At 39.3% G+C, this 27,380-nt stretch overlaps 1 protein-coding gene across 3 annotated transcripts in view; it reads left to right on the forward strand.

Annotated features, from left to right (window-relative positions):
* Positions 1 to 4,746: 4,746 nt before the first annotated feature.
* GPR37 (G protein-coupled receptor 37) overlaps positions 4,747 to 27,380 on the forward strand; it is a 54,088-nt gene continuing 31,454 nt past the window's right edge. The window contains exons 1-3 of one of the 3 annotated variants that reach the window (XM_072964570.1): positions 4,747 to 6,832; positions 20,898 to 21,733; positions 24,073 to 24,092. In XM_072964570.1, the coding sequence (XP_072820671.1) occupies positions 5,807 to 6,832; positions 20,898 to 21,716 (1,845 nt within the window). In that variant the 5' untranslated portion in view covers positions 4,747 to 5,806 and the 3' untranslated portion in view covers positions 21,717 to 21,733; positions 24,073 to 24,092. Of the gene's footprint in view, positions 6,833 to 20,897; positions 22,234 to 24,072; positions 24,093 to 27,380 lie in introns of those variants that run through there. The other 2 variants (XM_072964569.1, XM_006202247.4) reach the window with 2 other exon arrangements.

The raw sequence follows: 27,380 nt of genomic DNA on the forward strand, positions 1-27,380 counted from the left end.
TCAAGTTTCTCTCTGATCAAAAAAAAAAAAAAAAAGACTTGACTATACAGTATAGTTTCCTAAACATACTTTATGTAGCCTAAAAGCTACATTTTTTTCTGGCATAAATAAAGGACTGTTTTAATTATTGTTGTTTCCTTTAAAAATTTAAATACCTTAGTATTGATATTTGATTTTTAAGATAGACATGATCATGTTGATGTTTCATCCCACACAGTACCATTTTTTCCCATTAATTAATTCTAGCTGGGCTCTCATATGTGGAACAGGGAGGGGATGCAGTAGGGAGTCAATTGAGGCTGCAAACTAACAATTAATAATTTAGGGACAGAGAGAGGTTGCAACCACAAACCTTTTGTAAAAAGGCATAGTTTGAATTTCAGAACATAATAATCTACTGGTTGTATGTTATAATTTTTTTTTATTCTCTGAAGAGAATATTCTTTTGAATTCTCTGAAGCCAAACAAAAGGAATGAAAAATTATTTGAAAAGTGAATTGGGTGCCGAGTAAAACTTCTCCTGTTCAATGATGTATCTTAGAACTTGAAATAGTAATTTCTCTTATTTTGTAATGTGTCTTATTTCAGCACACCAAACATTAAATGAAGTGTAATAGGCTGTATAGAAATGCCAAGACAAGTAATAATTTACATGCTCTCTTTTGTATATAAAACAAGTCTATATTATATATTATAAACCTTGTGGAATCCTGACACAGAAAAATCCATGTTCAAATCAGTTCTTGTACAGATAAACAACCGCTGATGTAAACTAGATGATGATTAGCCAACATCTTTTCTGATCTATCTTCCTGAAGCAGAAACTACTGAAATAGATGAGTTTATTTCCATTTAAAAATTATAGTTAAATATAAGATAATCTTTGAGGAGAGATTTGAAAGGCATTTGTTTTTCTTTTGTGGTGAATGATTTCCAAATTTTCTTATATAATAAGCCTATTACTTTATAATTCTTATTTTTTTATTGAAGTGTAGTTGATTCACAATGTTAGTTTCAGCTGTACAGCAAAGCAATTCAGTTATACATATACATACATATGTATATTTTTTCAGATTCTTTTCTGTTACAGCTCAATATTACTTTAGACTTGCATTTATCAGCATGATCTCCTTCAAGGCTTTTATGTTCTTGATGGCATTTAAATTTTGCTAATAGCAACAAATAGTTGAACCACTAAAAGCAATAACACAAATACTGTACACTTATAAAGTCTTTTCATATCGGCCTAATCATCATAACAACTGGGTGGGCAGAGCTGAGAGCAGGTATGAATATCCCTGTTTTACAGATAAGAAAATTGTGTTTCCCAAAAGATAAATGATTGACATTGTCCCAGGCTCCAACAGGGTGTATGAGTATCTCTATTTTATTCATGGTCACAATAAGCCTTTTACTTAAGGAGTCAAAGCATGGCACATCCAAGTTGGAAGACATCATTGTTCAGGTTAAGGAGAGGGTTACTTATGAATAAGAAAGCATCATTGCAGACAAGCACAGGATTTTCCTAAATCATTCTCCAAGCTGGCTACCTCGGTTCTGTTTTCATTTCACAATGTGTAAGGGAATCAAGAATAAGAGAATAGAAAAATAGATGGGGAACTTTTTTCTTTTATAAGGATGGTCAGTGAAAGCCTTTCTAATAAGGCGATTTTTCAATCCTTACAAACACATGTCCAATAACACCAAAGCAAATCTTGACAAATTGAATTCAGCACCACCTGTTTTCTAAAAAAATAGCATAGCATACAATAGGGCTTGCCTCAGGAATGCTAGAATAACTTAATATTTAGAACATTAAAAAAATAATTTATAATATTGAGATATTTAAGGATAAAGATAAATTTATCTCAACAGATACAGGAGAAACATTTGGTTAAAGGTAATCATCATTCATTATTAAAATTGTTAGTAAACTAAAAATAGAAAAGAGGCTTCCTTAATAAATATTAACTAATAAAATACAACAAATATTAATGTCAAAATATCGAAAGTATTCCCTTTAATATCTAAACAAGACATGGATCACCTCTTATAATCAGCACTGTACTGGACCTACCAATGAAATGAGACAAAAAAGCCACATGGTTGTTGTAAAGAAACCAATGTGGTATTATTTGTTGATTAGTTCAGTCTACACATAAAATTTAAAGTTATTAACAGATTTTATAGCTACTAGATGTACCTTACCAGCTATTAACACTTAAATAACTACAGAAATGAAAACAGCATGATGTTGGTATAGGGACAGCCAAATAGATCAATGATATAGAACAGAAAACAGGAAAGCATACATAAACTTTTGAGGGAATCTGAATAAAGTTAGAGAACTGTCATTACAAATGGTGGGAACGGTTGGGCTAGTCAATAAATGGTACTGAAAAATATTGGCCATCCATACAGGGAAAAATAAAAATATATATCCTTCTTCATAGTATATATAAAACTCACCTCATATTAGGGACCTTAATATGAAAGCTAAATATTTAAAATGTTGAGAAGAATTTTTAGTAAAATGTCATGACATCAGAGTAGGAAGGATTTTGTAAGCACAACTCAAGAAGCAAAAGTATAAAAGACAATAATGAGAAGTATGTCTAAAAGTTGTACATTTCTGACCCATAAGAACACCATCAACAAGCTAAAACTCAAGCCCCATTTTGCAGCAGGCTGTGGCACAGAGGGAGTAGTGAGGTCCGGTGTCCATCTAGGATAGGATCAGGGATGTCACAAAAGAGGAAACCCAGATTTCCAATGAAAAATGTGGAAAGATGCTCAACCTCACTAATAATTGCAGAACTGCTATTATAATAACAAGAAAAGCCATTTCACCTCCGTTAGACTGGCGAAAATTAATGAGAATGACAATACCTGAACAACTGTTTGAAAGAATAGGAAGAAAAGGGGGTTCTCATATTCTGCCCTTGGAGGAGAGAGTAATTTGTCAATACCTTAAAAAGTTGATGGTATTGAACCTGAAATATCGTGCCTAAGCATAAAACCTAGAGGAGTACTTCCACGAGGGCACTAGGAAACTTCTTTGCTTGTTTTTAAGAATAAAAAGAATGGAAGAACAACACAAATGTCAATCAATATAGGAATGCAAAAATTAATTATAGCACATTCACAAAAAGGACAAACCAGACTTACCTGTATCAAAAGGCTGAATCTCAGAATTATAAATGTAAGGGAATAAAATAAAATTCTTAGCTATTCTATGCTACCATTTGTGCAAGTCTTAAAAAGCATCCCAAACAGTATGGTAAGTCATATGATCTATCATAAAAATATAAAATACATGGATGGAAAAAATACACATCAACTTCAGAATATTAGTCACCTCAGATAGAGGGATGGGAATGGGGTGGGAGGAAGCTTCTACTTAACTGTAGTATTTCGTTTAAAAAAAAAAATTCCGGAGTGGGTAATCTGGGCTAGTTGTGAACAAGAAAAAAAAAGTTACCAAAATAAAACCAGAGAGATTGCCTCCCCTCTCATCTCACTAATTTGAAGTTTGGGTTATACATGTGAGCTATTTTTCTATCCGTTCTACTCTAGATAACATTAATGTGTCACTAATTTCTACCTCTGCCCAGAAAGGAATTCAAGCTCAACGGGAAAGTCTCTTTTTGTACTCTTCCCAGAAACTCTATTGTAATTGACAGGTGGCTTACAGTGTCTTAGAAATACAAACAAAAAGTCATTATCTTATTCTGGAGTTCAGAAGCCTAAAATGATCAGGCAGGGCCTCTTCCTTGCCTTTTCCAGTTTCTAGAGATCTCCAGCGCTACTCTAACTCAGGGCCTCACTTCACTCAGACCCTCTTACAAGGATCCTTGTGATTTCAAAGGACTCACTTGGATAATCCATGATACTCTCCATCTCAAGAACTTCAACTGCGTCACATCTGCACAGTCCTTTTTGCCATGCAACGTTTTCACAGGGATTAGTGATTAGGATGCGGACATCTTTGGAAGGAGGCCTTCTGCTTTACCACAGTTGACATTATTTCACATTGTATTTTTGCCTGTCTCTCTAAATGTTCTCTTTTTTCAAAATTTTATTTCTTCCTCTATCACTTGCTCTTTCTTAAACAATTTGTCTGATATTTGTCTGTTGTATTAGCTATACCCTGACAGCTGTGGTCGGAGTGTGGGGACTTTATAATATAAAGGCTGGAAAAAGCCTGGGCAGCCATGCTGGAAGTTCTGCTCAAGTTAATCCCCCCCCCCCCGTCATTTCCCACGATTTCAGCAAATAGAAGTACTTTCATTGTGCTCTGAGTGGTTCTAAAGTAACCCCCAGTAACCCTAGGTAGGATGCCTCCTAACTCCCTAATTCAGTGTGAAAGGCAATGACGCATCCTGAGCATCCTCATTCAGCGTCCCACTCCCGGAACTGCTCGTTCGCTAAGATGCGAAGACTCTGAGCTTCCTTTCTTTCCCGTCCTCAGCTCTTGGACATACCTAAGGAGGTGAGGGCCTCACCTTACCACTCCCTCGGGGATCGGGGGCCTGGGAACGCGCATTGGCCACAGAGGATCTGAAACGAACGCACAGGTCTCTCCCCTTCTCCCCGCAACCCAGCTCTGGGACCGGTCGGGCTGGTTCCGACATCTGGGGAATTAACATGTCCCGCCCATCCCTAGCCTCGAGCCGCGCAGGCTCCGCGCCTCCGCCCTTGTTCCCTCGCCGCTTCCAGCTCCTGACGAGTGAAAGCCGCTACAAAGGGCTTGAATGAAACGTGTGTGGTTTTAGTGAGCCGCGAGCCACCAGGCTACCCCGTCTCCCCATAAACCAGCATCTCTCGCAGGAAGCAGAGGAGAGGGAGGAGGCACGGAGCGGAGCGCTGGCTTTCGCCGGCGCGCACGGCGGCTGGAGTAGCGGGGAGAGGCCGGGCCACCTCCCCCTTCCCGGCCATGCACCGCCTCGCCCGCGGCGGTTCCAGGCACCACACTCTCCGCCCAGGCTGCGCCCGCTGTCGCCACAACAACCTCCTGCGGCTGCCGGCACCGTACACGAAGGAAAAGCGCCAGCTCTACCACCCCACCCCCACCACCGATCCCCTTCTCCGCGGGGACGCGCCGCCCAGCAGCCCGCGCCGCCCCCTGGTCAACTTTGAGCGAGCGGAGAAACAACTTTGGCAGTGGCCGCGGGTTTCGAATCCCGCTTCTCCTCGGCCGCAGTAACCTCGCGAGTCGCTGGGGTTAGGTGGGGCAAGGGTTCCCAGGGCATCCGCGCGGTGTCTGGCGGTTTGCAACCTGTTTCCAGCGAGCGGGAACGGGATTGTGGCTACTAGTCATCTGAAGAAGGGGAACTTGTTTTTCTTTCCCTTGAGCGACCTCGGCTTGCTACTGGATAAAGCAGTATCGAAAGGATGTAAATAGGCAGAGCAACTGTTACCAAGAAGGCAACCACCCAAGGCAGGGAGGAGCGTGGGGCTTCGTCCGGGCTTCTCCCAGTTGCAACATTAATCAACAATCAGGTGTTGGTTGCAAGTTTTCAAGGTCAGCCACCGGGAGCAGCTATTCCCTCTCTGAACCTTGGGGATACGCAGCGCTCGGGTTGGATTTGGCTGAGAAATGCACAGGACGCCAAACGAAGAAGGATTGTAGAAGGGGAGAGTTGTGACCCCAAGACCCATCCCCCAGCCTCCCCGTAATCTTCCGTCCCCCGCTGCCGGGGCGTGGGTTAGTATGTGACATGTGTCTAACTCTCAGCGGCAACTTAGGCAGCAGGTGTCGGTCCTAAGCAGGAGCCGCGGCTTCCGGGTGCGCCCTCGCCCAGCCATGCGGGCCGCGGGCGCACCTCTCGCCCGCACCTCGCGGCTGCTGCTTTTACTACTGCTCAAGGTTTCCGCTTCTCCTGCCCTCGGGTCCGCCCCTGCGCCCAGGAACGAAAACTGCCTGGGGAAAAGCTGTTCATCTACACTGATCCAGCGTCGCAGCAGGGACGCTTGGGGACCGGGAAATTCTGCAGGAGACCTTCTGCCAACCCCTGCGCCCAGGGAGGAGGAGCAGGAGGCAGCGGTGCGCGCGGCGCCCTCATGGGACCTACCGGCGGCCGGGGGCGGTGACCCAGGTGCAGGCAGAGGGGCAGAGGCGTGGGCAGCGGAGCCCTCGGGACCGCCAGCCAGGCCACCTGGCGCCTGGAGGTGGAAAGGTGCCCGTAATCAGGAGCCCCCTGAAACTCTGGGTAGAGGGAGCCCCACGGCTCTCCAACTCTTCCTTCACACCTCAGCGGAGAAGGAGAAGGGTCCCAGAGGCGCTGGCATTTCCGGGCACAGCCAGGAGCAGAGTGTGAGGACAGAAGCCGGAGCCAGCGACCTTTATTACTGGCCAAGGAGAGCCGGGAAACTCCAGGGTTCCCACCACGACCCCCAATCCAAGATGGTCAATGCACCGTCGGGGCACGAAGGGCGGATGATTGCACCCCCTGGCAGGGCGCTGGCCCAGAATGGGTCCTCTCTTGAAGAAGTCCACGAACGCGAGGGTCCCCGCCGGGGAAACAGCACGAACCCGCGCTTGCGACTGAAGAACCCCTTCTATCCATTGACCCAGGAGTCCTACGGAGCCTATGCGGTCATGTGTTTATCCGTGGTGATCTTTGGGACCGGCATCATTGGCAACCTGGCGGTGATGTGCATCGTGTGTCACAACTATTATATGCGGAGTATCTCCAACTCCCTCTTGGCCAACCTGGCCTTCTGGGACTTTCTTATCATCTTCTTCTGCCTTCCCCTCGTCATCTTTCATGAGCTGACCAAGAAGTGGCTGCTGGAGGACTTCTCCTGCAAGATCGTGCCCTATATAGAGGTAATGACTTCCAGGGGGTCTCAAGCTGCTGGCTTTCCCATTTCCGGGATTTATAAGCATCAGAACTGCTGCTCCACGCGCCCACATGGCTGCTGAACCCTTTCACTTTTCTCTAGGTCCCTCCTCCCATTTCTCTTGCCAGTCATTTATATATATTGGCATTTATATATGGGTGCAGGGGTGGACCTGAGCAGCTTTGTCCACTCACCTTCCAACTCATCTGCTCCTGGATTATGAAATAATTTAAGATCTCATAATATATAGGATTGTTTAGATTTTAAATTTCTCTCTCTGAATATGGTGTTATATATATTTCTGATTTGGTACCTATTAGAGATTCTAGGGTTAATAAGTGGCCAGTCCATGATTGTCATTATTAGAACCCAGCAAGGAAAAAAAAAAAAACCTGTAACATTTATCTGATGGATTTCTAGTACTCCAAGATTATTACTTTTTTCCCCTTAAATATCAAAATTGGAGTAATATTCTGTTTAATTGAGGAAATCTACCTTTCCATGTTTGCCACTTGGCCTCGAGATGTATTAGTAACCTCCAAAATTAGTTGTGTCTTTGGCTGCCTGCCACACTATCCCATCTAAATTCTTATGTCATCTCTGTTTCTCTCTGTTTTTTTTCTTCTCGATTTTGTAACAATTTTATTTATTTTGTATGAATGAGCTTAAGCAAAAATAACACTTTGTACATCATAGCACATAATTTAACATTCTTGAAGTATGTAATATGTATTTGTCATTTGTTAGGGTAGAAGAGGTCGGCTATTTTAAGGGGTTGACTCTAAGACTAGAAAATTTCTTAAGATGAAAAGGGCATATAATAGTTTCCAAACTTAGGAAATGAAAATCTTTTTGAGTAAAATTTTGCTGTTACGTACTACAGCTAGTGTCCTTACCATTATTGTGGTAGTTGGAATTTGCTCTTTAAATGGCCTCTCTTTAAACACCAGCTCTTGGAAGGAGCCCAAGTGCTTTGTTGCCAGTTGTGTTTTTAGCCAGCTGGCCCTTGATTTCCTCCATTCAGACTGCCCATTTCATTTATGGAAGCAGAAGAAGGGAAACTGTAAATATCCCAGAGCCCCTGATCCTGTCTGGCACCAGGGCCAGTGACACTATGTTCAACATTGTTCCAGGGCCTAAAGCTAGGAAATGAGTAAACAGCAAATAGTACCTACTTAGAAAGACCAAGGCAAGAGACAGCAAGTAAGACCCTCTGTTTTCCTGGCAGGGATCAGATGCAGGATCATTCCATGCTAACTAAATCAGCTGTTGCTACTTTACCAAGATCTAGGATTTCTCTTCTAGCCAAGCTCCAAGTAGCTCTGAAACATCCAATTTATTTGGTAGACAGTTCACTTTTGAATTGCAGAGAAGGTAGCTGAATTTATGGAAAAAATATCTACCTACCAGTTGCCTTTTCAAGGTCAATTTCAATTCAAGATTTCTCTGATTGAATAAAGGAGAAGAAATTGACATATGCAAGAAAGAGACAAAAATAAACTATAAAGTGAACAGGAGAGTTACCTTCAATTAGAGGGAAGCATATTGGCTTGTCTTAAATATACTGGACAGGATGAAACCTTCGTCCCTTAGAGGGAAAAACAAGAAAGGGGGCAGAAGAAAGAAACTGGGGAAAGAAAAAAATTACCAAAGTTCTTGAAAAACTACTCTAAGAGAATCCCATTCAAAATTGGAAAAGAATCCAAAAACTTGGGTTAGTTTAATGAGACTTAGGAGCTTTGAGTGATGGTATTTATTATGTATGTGTTTTAATTTTCTTCTTAATTCTGAGGATTTAAAAACGTACACTTTCTTTCATTTGTATTTCATTTTTAAATTTAATTATCAGTTCCTTAAGAATATTTTGTTTTACCTCTTATTATTACTAAAATGATTATTTTTTTACTCTTTGTGTTTTCCCCTTTATAACTCTTTCTGTTTTTTAGTTATTGGTACGAGGCTTCTTTTCCCTAGAGAAGGCTTGGAAACAAAGATTCACTCATTTTTTTTTTTTTTTTTTTGCTTGAAAAATTAGACTATCATATATGTTTTTTACTGTTAGAATAATGAGTAAAAACCTTAGGATTTAGTGTTTCTATATTCATACTTAATCCTATTCTTCTGAAATAATTTAATAATGTTTCAGCAGGCTCTGTGAAAATGATTGTGGACAGTAGTACCAGCTCCATACTTCCTGACTGTGAGAGCTGGAAATACAGTTCAAATCTCAAAATTTCTGCCTCCAGGAGGCACTGCTGTTTTCACAGAAGTAAGGTGAATCTAATGCCTATTCCGTGTTGGGTTTCTGGAAAAAAAGATGCTAATGTGGAGATTTGCTTCAGGAAGTTTATTGGGGTGTGAGCTCAGGTTTAACACCTGTTAGGGAATGAGGGATGCAGGACTGGGCAGAGGGAGGAGTTGAACTGTGATGCAGATGCTACAGGACCTCAGCTGACACCACAGGGAGCTCTGGAGCTGGAGTGGTCCTACAAGGATGCCTGAATGGAGCAAGAGGGCCTCGCCTCTATATCCCCTAACCCACCCATCCTTGGATGCTCCGAGGAAGGGGACATAACCTTGAGCTAGGTGGAGCTCTTTGCTCAAGGGCAATTCCTAGAGAGGGATGCAGCTAGGAGCCATCAACCACCGATAGTCCCAGCAGCTGGAAGAATCGGTATTTCATTCGTAAAGGGCTTTAGGGAGGAGGCAATCTGGGTGGGGAACCGCAGCATCCACTATGGGGGCTTTTGAATTGTGTTACATTAGAACCAGGTGGCATTCTAACCCAGCTCTCTCACTTTAAAGATGAAACTTGATGCTCAGAGAAGAGAAATTACCATCCTAAGCGTACACACCTAGTCAATGGCAACCAGACCCTTAGTCTCAACCCTTGATGTTGACGTCTGCTTATTAGGCGCACATCTATGAGGCAAAACAATGTCCGATCAGTGTTTTCTTTTTCTTTCTGCTCCTTGGCATCTTTTAAGAAGATTTTTATATCCACCAGACAGGAGAAAATAAGAAGCCCAGTTAACACCATTTGTTATATGATAAAATTTATAACTTCTTACAGTCTTAAATTTCATCTTGTTTCCCATAAGTTGACAGTAAATTCCACAGCTGGTAGCTCATTAAATTAAAAAAAATGCAATAATGTGGGGCAACTGCCCTTTTTAATGTGCCAAACGTGACTATTTTAATGAAAATAAAGTCATTTGGGTTATATTTCATGCTCTTAAAATTACAAAGTGTTTTATATTGGGGAGGACAATCCAAATGTATTATATCTTTGAAAACTTTCTCTTCAATTTGCCTTCATTCCAAATCTCTATCTTCTTGACCAGACTTCTGAAAATTATTTGACATTTTGTCTCCCTTTACTTTTGCCTTTTCTCTAATTTTTAGCCTCCTGTATTTTATTTGTTGGCTATCCTTCCTTCCACACACCCTCCTATTGATTTATAGTTCGATTTATAATAGATTTATAATTATAATAATTGAATTATATTCAATTTATAATTTACCACTTTTCTTGTCATCTTTTTTGCTTTTTTCAATGTCTTTTAAAAAAATTTTTTCTTATTTAAAAATTTTATTCACAATTGATTTTTATTGATCTTTACAAAGTTTCCCTCCCACCTTCTCTTTTGCCTTCTTTTCCTTTCCAACCCCAGTTCTTTTTTCTACAGCTTGAATTGGAGCATAATCTTAAGGAGATAGTAGAATTTCGGGGAGAGTTGAGTTCAGTGTATGGTGAAGTTTACTGAATTTGTGAAAAAATAGAAGGTGTTTCTTCAGCAGAAATTATGGATCTTTGCAAATTGCTTTCAGCTCTTCTTTTTAATTTCAGTTTATTGACATCAGGTTTAAGGAGAATACCCAGCTTCCAGAGTCTACCTCTAGAAAGGGAGTTTTATTATATTTAATATTGCTGGGAGTGGGGACATAGTGGGAACTCTTGTAGTTGATAATTTCTTTCTTTCTATTCCAGGAGTATGGTGTCTCTGTGGCCTAGTGATAAGTCCCCTAAGGACCAAGAGCAGATGGACTGGTAGGAAAGGGGGATAGGAGAGAAGGAAATCTGGGTGGTTGGTGGCCATCCTAACAGACACATCACTTATACACTGGTTTCTCAGATAGTCACCAGAAAACACTATACCAAAAGAATCAATTGTATGTGGAGGGAGCGTCTATGTGTGGGCTGGATATGGAGGTTGGGGATTCAGTAGGAGAATGGCAGAGGACCCTACCACGCAGTTCCCGTATGGTTCCAACAGATGGTTAAAGCCAAGTAACTCGGGCATTGAACATGGCAACTGGAACAGCTCTTTGCTCATGAATTATGGAAGCCAACCAGAGTCAGTTTCTCATCGGATCCAGATTAACTGCTAAACATTTCTTTCTGTTGGAATATTTATTGAAGTTTTGATATATAGGCTTCTCCTTAGTTTAAAGAACTCATAACTTCATGGTGTGTGGTAGGCAAGAAGGCTTCAAATAGTTCTAAGCTAATCAGCTCTAACTGTATTTTTTTTTTTCTGGGATACAAGATTCCTGCATGAGGATGGAGGGTGGATAAAGGAGTGCATCCCACCAGGGCCTCTGGCCCAGGGATGATTTGTGAATGGTCTAGAACCTTTTGTGATGAAAAGAGCCACATTCTTCAATGGCTTCAGTAATACTAATTTTAAACTCAGGGAAGCAAATGGCTTTTTCATTGCCTCCTAGTGTAGTTGGCACTGACAGGTACAGAAAGACGGTAATGAAGCCGAAGATGATATTAGCATAGAGGCATGCGACTCTACACAGTTTCCCCCAAAACTCCTACATTCAATTACTAGCACATTTGTCACAGCAGGTAGTAAATTTGCCTGAGTGATCGATCAGCCATTAGATATTCTGATGGGCTTTTAAGTCAAAACATACAGTTTTGTGAGCAGTTTGAAAGTTACTGATAATATTCTTAGGGAAAATAGACACACTGTATGACAATGGTGCTTAACAAAGTTTTTTGACTTCCTATTAATCCCTTTATAATAATTTTCCCATTACCGCACAAGTGAAAATATTCAGCCAGTAACTCCAGCAGAAAAGAAAAAAAGGTATGGACTGTGCTCGTATGTATAAACTCTATTCATGAACAGTGTATGGTGAAGTTTACTGAATTTGGGTGCCACAGGAGAAATAAAAGCTTTATGATATTCAAATACGAAATTCTAAAAATTTTCTTAACCATTGATTGTAATAAGAATGTCATCCTCTTTTAAAGCTTGTCAATGAAGTATAAACAGGAGCATGGATTTTTCTTTACTTGTCTTCTAGAGATATTAGCTGGCATTCAGCTTTTAAGGATTATGCATAAAAAAGCAGCACCCAATAACCGAGTAATTCATTATTTTCTATAATCCTTTTCCATATATGTCATCATTCATTCATTTATTCACTATCCACTCATTTATCAGACATTTATTGGGCTTTTATTTTATGCTGGATGCTATGTTAGGAGGGAACAGGAGTGGAAAGAGGAGGGGGAGAGGGGAAAAAGTTTCCAGAGATGGATAATGCAGATTCGTTACTGCTGTTGAAGTTATGATGTGGAGAAATAGGAGCCCTCCTACTTGGGAATGTTGGGAATGTAATTTGGTGCAGCCCCTATGGAAAACAGTATGGAGATTCCTTAAAAAACAAAAATAGAGTTACCATATGGTCAGCAATCCCACTCCTGGGCATATATCTGGAGGGAGCTTTAACTTGAAAAGTTACGTGCACCCTAATGTTCATAGCAGCACTATTTACAATAGCCAAGACATGGAAACAACCTAAATGCCCATTGACAGATGACTGGATAAAGAAGTTGTGGTAAAGTTATAGGCAGGTAAAACCACATTCTACAGTCTGGTGAATACTGTACTAGACATTTATACAAGGTCTTACGGAAGTTCAGGAATGGCCCTGGAATGGGTCAGCTCACAATTATACTTAGTTATGACCCAAGATGGCAAAATTCAAGTGAAAACTATGTTCCCTCCCTTCTTTTTCAATCATATTCTTATAATTAGTTTATTTTTTTTATATAATTAGTTTTTATAAATGTCATACAATCTAGAGACATACTGAAAAGTTGTAACTGTGAATATCTTTTAATTCTTGCTTTCTTGCTTTCTTGTTTTCTCAATTTTTCCTGGGATAGGAGGCCAATAAGATAATTTGACAGATAGGACAGTACTAGAAATTTCATTTAGAATACAGAATTATCAAAATACTATTAAGTATTAAATTATTATTTAGGATACAATGCCTGAGATAACCATTTCTGCTTTGGAATTATTAGTCATAAGGACATTAAGTAAATCAAATTTTAAAATTGTACTTAAATGAATGGTTTATTTAGCAATGTACTAGCAGTATATTAAATTGAGTCCTTTTCTTCCCCAAGTCTCAAAAACATACCTGTTATTTAATTTGATCTTAGAGAACCTAGGAGGAAAGACTGACAAGGGCCATACTTGAGACCCTGTTTAGAGTCAGGCAAAGGGAAGCATAAAGAAAGACTTCCCTGAGAATTGGATTAATCTCCCAAGCCCACAGTCAGAGAGAAGACTCACCCTCACTTCCTGAGGGCTGCCAAGATATCAAAGTACTCAAGGTTATATCAACGAAACATCCTTAAACAGCAAGAAAGAAATACTTCTGTATGAGCAAAATAAACCTGAGTTTATGAGTCTACTGAAGGCTGTGGAGGTGAGGATCCACTTTACCCTTCACCCTTATACTGAATGGGCTTTGACAGAACAATCCTACCTTTAATAGCTTTAAAAGTATCCCACTGGAAGCACGGGTATCTGAGTTTGGGATGTGGACCATGTGGGGAGTGAGATGGACAAGTGCCTATCTGTCCATCTTTGCCTCTGACACTGCACTTCTGCTCCCATCCTCTGGGGATCCTTTGTCATTATTTTTACCAAGAATTGACCTGCCAAGGTCCCATAATTAACTCAACCTTGTTGCCAAGACTAACTCTTAAGTATCCTTATGAAAATGGTATTCTTTGTGCCAGAAGAGATGATCTCATCTGAAATTTCAAGGTGGAGTGGAGAATGGAATTGCTACACCCTCAGACATGGGGTCTTTTTATTTGTGAAGTAGGTAGAGAGACTTTCCATAAAACTCCATAAAAAAGGATATAATCACAGTTCCAGACTTATTCTTGAGACAGAATACTTTCAGTCTGTGAATTTATGTTAGTGTTCAGTGTCATCTGTCAGCACACTTGAATGGTTCATAGCGTTAATGAGGCCAAGGTTGCTGATTTGATCCTGGCCTGGAATGAGTCATTTCCATTAGGTCTATGACTGTACTCAAGGCTGCCATTTTTCACTCCATCCTCATCACTCCCTGTCTTCCGGGACTTTCCTCCTACCTCCACTGTCTTCTCCTTGGTTCAAATTTCTCTTGTATATGAAAAGCGTCTATTAATTAATTCACAATAAGATGTGAGATTTAGAGATAACATGCTTTTCATAAGAGGGATGAATAAAGAAGGAGTACTTCCTTAACCTACCACCAAGAGTAGAATTTGGTTAAAAGTAGAGAAATTTTGTCTTAAAATGTGGTTTCTCAATGTCATTCAAATCATAATTACTCAACCACAAACGGATGAGGCCATCTCTGATTTTGTTTTTAGTTTAGGTCATGCAAATCAATGTCATGAGTCACAAGGAAGAATAAGTGAAAATTTGTTACTGTTCTTTGGAAAGTCACCAGAACCCCTAGGTGAAAATCAGGAAGTCCAATTCATTTTAAGATTGATTTAAAACATCCTAATAATACCAAGGGTTGAAAACTGGACTTCAAGCCTGGGGGAGCTATTACATTTCTAAAAGAATTTCTAATTATTGAGAATAAATATGGAATATATAAATTCCTTAAGACCTGTTGATCCCAATAGTGGCTTCCATTTTAGAACAAATGACGTTAATCTTTCCTCATTTGCATTTTTTATACTCATGAGCATTGACACATTTATAATTAAATTATAACATTTTAGATAAATTATAGTAAAATGATTTTTTTTTTTTTGACTGCAAAGGAATGTACTGTGCTACGGAAGTCAGAGGTTGCAGTTGGTAGGAATGTCAAGGTGAAACTATAAAGATAAAGAAAGATTTATAGGATCAAGACAATTTGGGGAATGATATGTTAGCTTTTAAATAGTCTCCATTGTTTTTAAAATAAGTAAGAGCTTGTTACCAAGTTTTAAAAACAAGGAGGAAAGAAGAGAATGAGGCAATAATGACAGTTGATATCTTCAAATTTTTTTTTCCGGTGACATTGGAAATCATGTATAGAGGAAATAGGCTGCGTATAATTGAGATAAATGAATATTTATAATACGTGGGTGTAGCGGGTTAAAGCTCAGTGATATTGGTAAAGGTAAGAAGACTTCTTTTTGATGCTGGAAGAGTTTCCCTGCAAGGCTCTGTTTCATTTCAGAGACGTGTGCGTGCTTGTGAGGGTTGAGGCACATCTCTGCTACTCACTCCGTTTTGGTTTGGAATCACTAAGGGAAGCGTGTCACTGTCGCAGGACCATGATTTGCCTGCGTTCGGAAACGAAGACCTTTTGATAAAGGCCATCTCATTCACAGCGATCCTATAAACGGTGGCTCTGAGCAACACGCTCTCCCCACTGCTGCTCAAAGAAGTTATCTGTTTGGTGGGGAAGTTGCCCCGAAGTGTTGCAAGGATAAGGATTATGGAAAATGCAAGAGGGGGCCAAAGGCACCCCAGCTCAAGCCATTTAGGGTTTCAAAGGAAACTCTACCCTGTGCTCCTCCTGCTTTTTTCCTGACTGATTGTTAGGTCTGCAACCGCAGACTTATAACAGATTATCATTCATGGCCCAAATGAATGGGTTTTCTTAACAATAATGCCCTTGTTTCGAGGGTTACTTGTATACAGAGGCCAGCACATAAATAGATACACTTAAACATCCTTTGAGGTAAAATATAAGCGAGGCTAGAGCACAGTTGTCGTGACTTTGGTTAGAAATTTTCCTATTTCATAAAAATCAGTGTATCCCCATCACTTCCCTGGACTTAAGCATGTAGATTCGATTTCATATGAAAGAATTTTTGCTTGGAAGCACATCGGTCTTCTCTTTCCCCATCAGTGTCATCGCTAATGTGTGTCAGAAGGCTTAGCAACAGACACTGTTTATTTGGTATGAGTTGTACCTTCGCAGGTGCCCTCGTTCATATGGGTCTCTTACTTGTCTGTCTGCAGTAAGCCTCTGAGAAATGGCGCAGCAGCTACAACGGGATTTCCATAAATTGCTGTTTTTCGTAAAGTATCCATGTGCCCTTTCTGTGCATCATTTTGAACGAACAGGGATTTAATGTAGTACTAAGTGAAGATGGTGGCTTAGATTTCCTCACGGCTGGATGTTTGTATTGAGTTAGAAACTTGAACGAGGTGGTGAATATTTTGGCACCAGAGCTGTCACATTCCCACGTGAGGGTCTTCACTTGCCCTGTGCCTGTCCGGTGCCTTGAAGCAATGTTGCAGGTGACCGCAGGTGACTGCAGCTGCCCACAGTGTCCCCGCTCTGGGTGTTGACTGGGCAGGCCCTGCAGGAGCTTATCTGCTGTTACTCCAAGACACAGAGAAAAGCAGAACATTGCTATTGGAAAAAAAAGATTTTAGAGTTGTTTACTTTGATTATCTGGTGTCTATATTTTGATGCCAGTCCTCTCCAAATGCTCAATATCTTTTTTCCCAAATAGTTAAAGACTTCTGCTTCCAGCTTCTCTCTGATCTTGATTCTCAAAATGAATAGTCTTGTCTATTCGAAGTGTTTACAGTTCTGCTTTTGTTGATGTTAATTATGCCTCTGTTGCAGTTTTAATTAATAAGAGATTGCATCTCACTCATTCCATCTCTCAGGTTGTTGCTTCAAAGAACTACCCATCTAGGCTAACGCTTAACAGCTTTACTCTGAAGAGCATATTTCATAGTGATATTGAATTTTAGCAATCAGATATGGTCATTAAATGCAGAAGATCCAGCCTTCATGATGCAATTTTATAATTGTATATAATTGCACCATTCATCTTGGTAGAATTTCTAATGAGCTGTATGTAAACAAGTATCTTTAAAAATTGTGATAGAAATCTTTTCATGTTACCCCAACGTTTAGCAATTTTAATTCCATGGCTAGCTTCCATATCGGAGTAAGCAGAAATTAGCCCACCATCCATTGTCCAGATGATTTTTATCAATTAGTTCCTGAGATACATATGCTGCTAATTCTTTACAAAGGCTTTCAGCCTTCTATAAATAATCCGGGGAAGTATTGAGCGGGGACCATTTACATTTCTTGCTCTTTCACGTCATAAAATTCAGTGCATGAGTGAGTTTACAGGAAAATATCTGGAGTAAAAACACTGCAGGCAGTGGCAGCAGGAGAGGGTAGCTCTCCAGGACTGGCGTTCGGGCTATGGTTGCTGTTGGCAACTGCGTCGTGAGCGCAGTTAATGCTATCTGCATTTGGGGCAGTGTTTGCCTCAGCGGTTCCTTTAACAACTCTTTCTGTAGCTCTTGTGACCTTCTTGGGCAGTTCACCCTGTTTCAGCTGGATCCTGATTGCAGAGAATCCTATCAGAGACAAGGGTAATTTGAAAATAGGAAACTGGACGCAGAAGCTTCCTGAAATTTGTGTATGACAACTGGGAAGTTTCCCTCAATCTGTGATTCGTCAAGAGGATTACAGGTCAAATGTATTTGAGATCTTCAATACTAAAGCTCTTGGGAATATGGCTGAAGAACTGAGCATCTTCAAATAAGATACAGTATAGAAGGATTCCTGAACGCAAAATTGGAACACATGTAAATCTTGCTTAAAATTTGTCCCGCCTTTTTTTTTAATCTTGTGAGACAAATTATACGGAAGCTAGAAACCATCCCCTGCCCCCCCCTTTTTTTGTTTCTTGCTTTTTGAAGCAGTGAATATCTTCTAATTAAGAGTGGATGTGCAGCACAGTTTATGCTATCTATAGAGTGATGATCTAACACACCTGTCTTAGTACCTGTCCACCCACATTCATTTGCTATTTGCTATTACCTCTCATGAAATGCTTTGTAACAAACTTGGAGATAGGTATGCAAATGCTAGCTCTTGTGATAATTGCCCCAGATTTTAAATCTCTAGATTTAAATTTAGGGAGATTAATTGGGAAGAAGATACTTTCTCCTGAGTGTTGTGTTCTTTGTAAGTAATGATAGAAAATTACCAGGCAGAAAGATGTTCCAAGCCTCTAAGAGATTGCTTCTTCTTGGAGTCTAGTATTTTCATATCACCAAGCTGTCCTTTTAATAGAAATGTTATTCATAATTTAAAAAGAATGCACAGCATAAACCTTTGTAGCTTTGTATTTGTGGCTGACTCAGAATACAAAGTGACAAAAAAATGTGCACAAGATTTGCCTCAGTGAAGATGACACAGAAAGCCTTGCTGAGGTTTTGTGTATATTTGATAGCGTGAGAATTTTTTGTTTGTTTGTTTTACATTCCTATAGAGAAATGAATCAAAGCATTTGAAAAGCTAATATATAAACAAAAACTTTCAAAAATCTGTAAAATAAAAGCAATTTCCAAATAATACTGCTTGATGCAGACCTTTAGAAAATCACAAGTCCTTCTCAGATTTCCATTCAAAGTGTGACATTAAAAAAATTACTGACATTTAAGATAATCTGATTTTAAGACAGTTGCACAGTGTGGACTTCAATTTTAGAATTATTTTGAGTCTTCAGCATAGATGCAAAATCCACTTCTATCAAGGTGAACAACTCATTAAGTTGCAAGTTAAGTTTTAAAAAGATGAATGTAGTGATGACTCTTTTTTATGGTTGTCATATGAGACTGATATTTCTTATCCTGATGTTTATGGGAAACATGATGATGATTTTGTAGAATAAGAATTGTGGTTATAAGTTCAACCACAACCTCTTGATTTTCCCTGATCCAGACTTTATTAGTCATATTTCTTCTTCATTTTTGCTTTTCATACAGTTAACCCCTCATCATATATCATTTTCAGACTGTCTCCTTCAACAGTTATGAGAATAGTCAGGGCATGGATGCGGTGTCCTCATTTTATGCGTGAGAACGAGTAGACACTAACTGATGTGTAGTGTGTAAGAAGAGAGAATATTTGACGCTGAAACTCTCATAGAATCCACAAGGCAAGTTGCTATTGTTCTGGGGAAGAGTGACAGCTTGAATGTAGTAGATAAACAACTAATGTTTTCAGAACTAAAATTGTTATGACAAATGGTTTTCCTTTTGTCAACATGATCTCTCTGAGTTCTAAAAATTTAGACATTAATGTTATCTAGATATGTGTGCTTGTGTTGAACATATGTCTCTGTACCCCATTAGGGTTTGTGTATGATTCTCATAAGATTATTGGATGATAGTATGTTCATATTAAAAATATACATTTATATTCCTGGAACACTCTCTGTGTGAAAAAAATCTGGACACATTTTTGGTTCTTAACCTTTAATTGTTGATTTACTTAGCTGTCTGGACCACATGCATATCTAAGTTTGGATATAGTGCTCTCCGTGGTCAGTATCAAAGAGTTTTCTGATCTGAAATTTTCCTATGGCTGGAATATCCAGACATTCCATTTGGCTCCTTTTTACATATTTTTATGGTTATTTTTTGTATCTTTTATTTTCTTTGACATTCTTTCACTATATGGTATATCTAAATCTGATAAGAATTCTTATTTCATGATAAATATACTGATTTTACGTCCGATTCTATGACATGTTTCCTTTGGAAAATACATTGTGTTTTTAATGTGTTTAAGGATATTGTGATTTTTTAATTCTGAATCATGTTCCCTGGAATTTTATCTTTGGAATTTCTCTGGGGCTTGGTTTTAAAATGCATTCTTCTACGAAGGTTTTGTGATTGCTTCTACTAGGTGCCAAGGATGATTTTAAATGGCATTCAGGGTTTTTCTAAGCCATATAGATGGTATGAATTCTGACACTAGTCCAATGAAAATTCTGGCCTGATTAGAATTTGCTTTCTCTCCCCGCCCTCCACCCCAATATGCTTAGATTCAAATCCTCTAACGCAGATAAATTTCTCCACTATCTCCCTCCATTTTTTCTCTTTATATGCTGAAAGATGTCACTATTTGCAGAGTTCCAAATTTATAAGAGGCTCTTGGAACTAATCCGCACTCACATTGGCCCCTTTGTTTCCTACCTCTGGGTGTCTGGGCACCTGGTACCATCCTTCTAGCTAAAGCCAACTTAGAACCCGCATCAGAATTGGCAGATGCCCCTAGGGCAAATGTGCAGCGTGGAGAGGGAGGGGCCGCTGATCTGTTTGGAATTTGTTTTCTTGTTGATTTTGACCTCTGGAGAATTTCCCTTTCTTGCTTTCCATAAGTGTATGCGTTTGAAAATAATCTTACAATACTTGATTTGGCATGTAGGAGAAATTGGGAGATCTCCACTCATCCAGCTTGTTCAAAACAGTAAGTTCTTGAATGTTTGCTGTGTGTCAGGCATACTGTTGATCCCCACCCTGGAAAACATCACATCCTTTTCAGTAACGGACATGGAGTGCACTCAACTGCCCTTACTCCATATCTAGATCATCTGGTGGCAGACCTTTCCATGGCTATGGAAATTCTTGGGGTCACTGTATTCTCATCTCTAATAAAATGGTATTGGACTAGCTGACATTTATGAATCCCTTCAGCTTTAATATTTTTTGGCTCTATGACCCTGAACCATATTTCTTCTTTCTTCCTTCTATTTCTGCTTTATCCTTACAGTGATTCAGTTGAAGTCACCCACGCAGGTTATCCATGCCTCTTTCCAAGAAATTGTGTGTGTGTGTGTGTGTGCGCACGCGCGCGGGTGTGTGTGTGTTTTGGTACTTTTGCTCCTCTACATTTATTGCCTAATGGTTTGATCTTTCAAGGATCACCCAGGATGAATGTGTCCTGTGTTCCTCCCGTAGGTCGCTTCTCTCGGAGTCACAACCTTCACCTTATGTGCTCTGTGCATAGACCGCTTCCGGGCGGCCACCAACGTACAGATGTACTACGAAATGATAGAGAACTGCTCTTCCACGACCGCCAAACTGGCCGTCATATGGGTCGGCGCGCTGCTGTTAGCACTACCGGAAATCGTTCTCCGCCAGCTGAGCAAGGAGGAGCTGGGCTTTAGCGGGCGAGCCCCTGCGGAGCGCTGCGTTATCAAGATCTCCCCGGACCTACCGGACACCATCTACGTCCTAGCCCTCACCTACGACAGCGCGAGGCTCTGGTGGTACTTCGGCTGCTACTTCTGTCTGCCCACCCTGTTCACCATCACCTGCTCTTTGGTGACTGCAAGGAAAATCCGCAAAGCCGAGAAAGCCTGCACCCGGGGGAATAAGCGGCAGATTCAGCTAGAAAGCCAGATGAACTGCACAGTCGTGGCTTTGACCATCTTATATGGATTTTGCATTATTCCTGAAAATATCTGCAACATTGTAACTGCCTACATGGCCACAGGGGTTTCCCAGCAGACAATGGACCTTCTTAATATCATCAGCCAGTTCCTTTTGTTCTTTAAGTCCTGTGTCACCCCGGTCCTCCTTTTCTGTCTCTGCAAACCATTCAGTCGGGCCTTCATGGAGTGCTGCTGCTGCTGCTGTGATGAGTGCATCCAGAAGTCTTCAACGGTGACCAGCGATGACAATGACAACGAGTACACCACGGAACTGGAGCTCTCGCCTTTCAGTACCATCCGCCGGGAGATGTCCACCTTTGCTTCTGTTGGGACTCACTGCTGAAGAACAAAGAGCCTTTGGTTTGCTTACATTTGTTTATTTGATTTTCATATCCTGTGAAAGTTTTTACTTCATATTTTTCCTTACTGGGAAAAAAATGCAAAAAAAGGAGAGAAATATTAACTACTGTAGAACTGATTTTGCAAATTAATATTTGTGCTTTGAAAAAAAAGTTTATATTTAGTTATTTAAGAAGAATGAAGAGGCCAATAGTTAGATCATTTTATCTGGTATGGTGCTAATATTTTATTTGAAAAAAAGTGACTGCACCTTAACTTAATTGCTAACTTCCTTTCGTTCTTTTAAAAATATAATCACTGTATATTGATAATAGCCATGTGATTCTGTAGGTTATTTTATGTTTGAGTTGTGACTGAAAGTATATTGCATATGGTATCGTGAGATGAGTTGTAGTTAAGAAGCATTCACAAAGTAGCACCAAATAAATGACACTTTATTCTTTACTGTCACTGTCAATCTACTTTTAACCAACATTCAATAAATCTTTTAATTGCCTTAAGTACACAATTACTGATTCTATGCACAATTTAAAATCGTCCTTAGTGTTTTATAATTCTGTTTCCCTTTGAGGCAGGAAATAACTATGTTATAAAGAAGTTTTCCTCACAGTGCTATTTTATATGCATGATTCATAAAACTATATTGTATGTTAAAAATTGTATTTTTAATATTCAGATAGAGATGTAAAGTTACTTCCAAATATTTATAAACTATGAATAAATAGAGTAGGAAGAAACTAACTTTTTTTAAAAAAAATTCATCTCTGAACTAGCATGTAGAGTTACTGGTTTTCCCATTAGGAATTATAAGCAGAACCAAGCACTAAAAAAGCAATGAACTTGTCATCTGATTTCATCTAAACACTGACCTTTGAAGAACCGTGAATTCTATGTGAAGCCCTTTGAATTCAAATTTTTCTCATCTTAAAAAATGAACTTGATTAAATCTGTGTGACTTAAGAAATAAATGACAGTGATGGAATGATAAAATATTTATATTTCTTAATTAGGACACTTGAATATTCAAATACTATCTTTAAATTGATATTCCATAAATTCCTAACAAAAAACTAACCCTCTGCATTTGAATTATATGAATCCCTTAAGGAGTTCGAGTTAAAGTAGTTGTGTAGGAGGCCTGCCATGCAGGACACGTGTTTAAATCAGGCGGCAGAAGCAGTAACCCAAGTGACACAGTGTGGTTGCAATGCTGCTGTCTTAAGAAGAATCATACAGGGGAACCCAATTTTCTGACTGGAAACTGCCCCATGTGTTTTCTGCTTGTCAGTTTCTGTTCTGTTCAGCGTAACCGAGTAGCACCTTCTTTCTTCCAGACTCTAGTGCTAGAAAAATTAAAGGTACTTAGTACAACCACTCGTCTTCTGCATGAAACCCAGATTAACTAAATGACAGTGCCCGGAATATCTCCTTTTCCCCAGTCCAGTACTCTTCAAAGGGATTTTCCCCCTACTCTCTGTATTCTGAGGAATTTGAGAGAGAATAAGAACAAAGCACCATTGTCCTCTGACAGATCCCTGTAGGAGGTCTTTGGAAAACTGAGGATGCCTAAACTAGGTTTTGGCATCAATAATGATAATTCCACAATGTCTCTCATGATATTTGGTTAACTTTGTAAGTCAAAAAACATTGATTCAGCACATGATGTAGGAAAGGTTCTGTGCTATAACCTGCAGTAGATAAAAGTAAATAGACCTTAGTGTCAGAATTTATAAAACCAGGCAGGGGTAGGATGAGAAGAAGGGAATAAAACAAAATACACAAACAACTTCAAATAGGCTGGTACTCATTAGGAAGGTGTAAAGTCCTGTGATAATTCAGAGAGAGCACACCAGGTGAGAGGAAATCATGAAAAGTTTCAGGAGATAACTGGATGGACAGGTCTTCAGAAGGAGTTGATAAAAGAAAGTGTGAGAAGCAGACACTTCAAGAGGAGAGAGATAACCAAAGAAAGAGAGGAAAGCATCACGGGGTGTGACTGAAGAATAAATAAATACTCCAGTTTGGTTCCTATGCTATGTGTGAATAGAAGCCTCATGGAGAATACTGATGATCTATGTGTTGGGACCATGTTATACAGGGGTATAGCTTTATGTCTCTGGCATTCGAAATGTTCTGTGTTCACAGGAGAGGTCCTGCCCTCCCCCCAACCCTGTGCTTTCATACAACGTGTCCCTTAGTAACTTCCCTTCCCTTATATTTACACCTGGTCCTGAACTTAAAAATGGGTTGGTAGGGAGCTTGAATCCTCTAAGAAACGATGAAGATACTTCTACCAAGACATTTTCGTCTCTGATCTTTCCCCATCATTTTAAAAATAGATGCAATTTCCCAAGTCTTCAAGGATTCTCCAGGATAACAGGTGAAGGATTCTTCCTGGTAATTTAAATTCATCTTGCATTTTAAAGTACTCTTCAGTTCCTTTCCATTGGTTTGACTTTCTCTGTTCTCTTTCTAGGCAGCATATTCCCAGTATGTCTGATTCTGGCTAACCCTCTCGTAAAGAAAGAGGAAGGAAAAGCATATTAAAAGTTTCTATAATTTAACTATTATGGTTTATGAGTGTTCTCTCTCTCTATACATGCTATATTTTCATTGTTCCATTCTTTTAGTGAAAGCAATTAAGGAATATTTACTGAAGCCCGGTTTTGCTTTGCTATTTATATTTGTCAGTTTTTGAGCTCAAATCATTCAACGTGGTGCCTGCAATAGGCTGACATTACATTACTTTAGAGCTCAAAGTGATCTCAAAGTCTTCCAGTGCTACTTAACCAGCTCTTTCTTTATTCTTAGGTACAAAACTGATTTTCTGAGAAGTTACCTGAGTTAAACAAGGTCACATAATTTGACCCTGGTGGCATATTGACTTAGTATAAGAATTCTAAGAATAGAAAGTCTCCTTCTAGGGATTATAAATAATAATTCTTTTCTACTTAATCAGTACACCCGCAGCAATGTATGAAATGCTGTCTTGATTAAGATAACACATAGTAGGTGTTCAAAAAATACTTGCTCAGTGAAAGGGTAAACAAGTCTTTCAATGAAAGAACACTCAGGAACTACAGTGTAGCAAAAATACAGATGGAAAACCAGGACCGAGTTAAGAAGCAGTGACGAAAGGAAAAGAAAATAGGGGAGTCCATAAATTAGCAGTCCAGCACTAATCAAATGATGTAAATATCCATGGCCATATCAGGGTGCATATATGTTCTAGAGAAGTTACAAAGACTGGGTGCTACAATGGTATCTTCAGACTTCTCTATCCCAAAGTCACTAGGTCCAAGTCCAGGTCCCTAAAAGCCACTATAATCCTTTGGACATTTTATTTCTTCAGTCATTCACTCCATTCATTCAGTTAAACACCTACTGCCAGCTTTGCTAAATGACAGCATCCTTGCCAGTGAGTTTTATCTGAGGCACGATGACTGCTAACTGTAAACACCTGCATGCCAGACATTGCTAAATCCCGGGGACATGATAGTGAATGGTTTAGATACACTTCAATCCCTTTTGTATTTATTCATTCATTCATTTTTTAGATTCCACATATGAGCGATCTCATACGGTATTTTTCTTTCTCTTTCTGGCTTACTTCACTTAGAATGACATTCTCCAGGACAGTTCAGTCCCTTTTGGAGTTTACATTACGTGCCATGCCTACAGATATTAAACATTATTCCCTCAGTCAAGTATTTAGTGAAAATGTGAGTAGTGCTGAGAAAGAAAAGTTCAGAAAGAAAAATGCTCTGAGAGTCAGTTACAGGGAACCCTGACCTACTGGTGCTGTCAGAGAAAGTTCCCTTGAGGAAGAGCCTGGGTAGGGGAAAGTAGTGTATTACGGTTCTGTGTGGACACAGAGCAAGTTCAGCAACCAAGAAGGACCAAGGAGTTCTCACACGCAAAAAGCAAAGGCAGGCAGGGATGAGCGTGAGACCAGAGTTTGTATGAAACAAATTGCTGTTCATCTACAAAGGGTTTCAGTTCCCTGCAGGTAGAATCACTTCACTTTCTAAATGTGAGACTGCCCTTCTGTGGTTCACGGGAGACTACTTACCATTGTTACTAGAAAACTGACTTCCTTTTATATTTTAATCTAAAAGCCCCACAATTTTGTCTTGATTTTTCATTATATTTTACTGAATTGTGTTTCCACACTTTCACCCCAAATATTGCAATATGAAATAGGATCCTAAGTCATTAATTAAAGAGACTGTGATGATGTAAGTAGAAGATAGTTGTTACTATCAAGTTACGAGATCTCTGATTCCTAGAACTCTGATGCTAAATCAATGTTCCACTGCATTTATAAATTTGTAGAGGATTAGCAGTCTTTTGGCTCAAGTGCTCAGAATTTAAAGATTGATTTAAAAAAATAGTATAGCTTAATCAACCTCAAAGTGGTCATTCTCTTGAATTAGTAATACTTTAATCAATTGCAGGACTGTTAAATGACATTTTCATTTCCTGTTGGTCCAATTATTGTCAATTCCACAAACAATTCAATATTTTTCTTCAATTTTTAAGAGACATAAATAATTTATATGCAGTACATCCTGTGAAATCCATAGAAACCTTCTGAGTTGAATGCCTTGCTATAGAGACAGGCAAGTGATTAGTTTGTTTTAGTCTTTTTATATATATATGCCAAATTTAAGTATTACCATAGACATTATAAAATTTCCTGTTTAATATTTATTTTCCTAAGTTTTAAGGGAAAAAGTCTTTCGCAATTTTATTCCTTTTATCTGTATTTTTATTGCTAATGTATTTAGAAATTTAGGCCTACCAGAATTTCTTTTCCCTAATCAAATAAAGTATCACGAACGTGATAAAATTTGAAATTTTGCCTCAGACAGAATTTGGAAGTTTAAGGGAACAGTGTCTCTGAGGAGAAAAAGAAAGAGCAAGAGAGAGGAGAGGAGTGGACTTTTGGGGTGTCTGGAAGAAGTTGTGATGGTTATGAGGGAAGCTTTCAAAGGAGTTCATAAAAACGACATAATCATATTTTTCTTATACCTTCTTCTTCTACTAGTGACTTTCATTCCTGAATATCTTACTGTTTCTAATTCTATTCACCAAGAAGAGTGGGCTCTGATCACCAGTGCTTTCAAGGCAATGGAAGAGTGACTTAATCATGAAGCATTTTGCTAATGGAGATGTTATTCTGGGAGGTATGACTATATGCTCTAGTTATTCTAAAAACACATCTGTGTTTTTATTGAAAAATGCATTTCAAATATGTAGACACATTTAAAAGCTCTCTACAGCTTGTTTCTGTCACATTGACTCTACAAGTTTCAAGATTTTAAGAACAGTTGATAAAGACAAATATGTTCTTTTGTGAATTATCTGTACATGAACAGGAGAGACATCAAGAATCACATTTAAGTCCCTGAAAGTCATGTGAGTCATGTTTTCTCTGATTTTGAGAAGATGCTCTTGTACCAAATAGTGAGGCTATTGTGGGCAGAGTTCCATTCTATTAAGTTTTAATCTTGCTTTCACTACTCCTAGAAAGAAGAATTTTTGGGGTTTGTTTCTCTGTGTTTGGCTTAGCCTTAGTGACTTGGTGTCGGGGCAGCATTCTGTCCTGATTCACTCTGATTTGAATTCCAAATTGATTGCACAA

This window comes from Vicugna pacos, chromosome 7, assembly GCF_048564905.1.
Source record: "Vicugna pacos chromosome 7, VicPac4, whole genome shotgun sequence".
NCBI lineage: Eukaryota > Metazoa > Chordata > Mammalia > Artiodactyla > Camelidae > Vicugna > Vicugna pacos.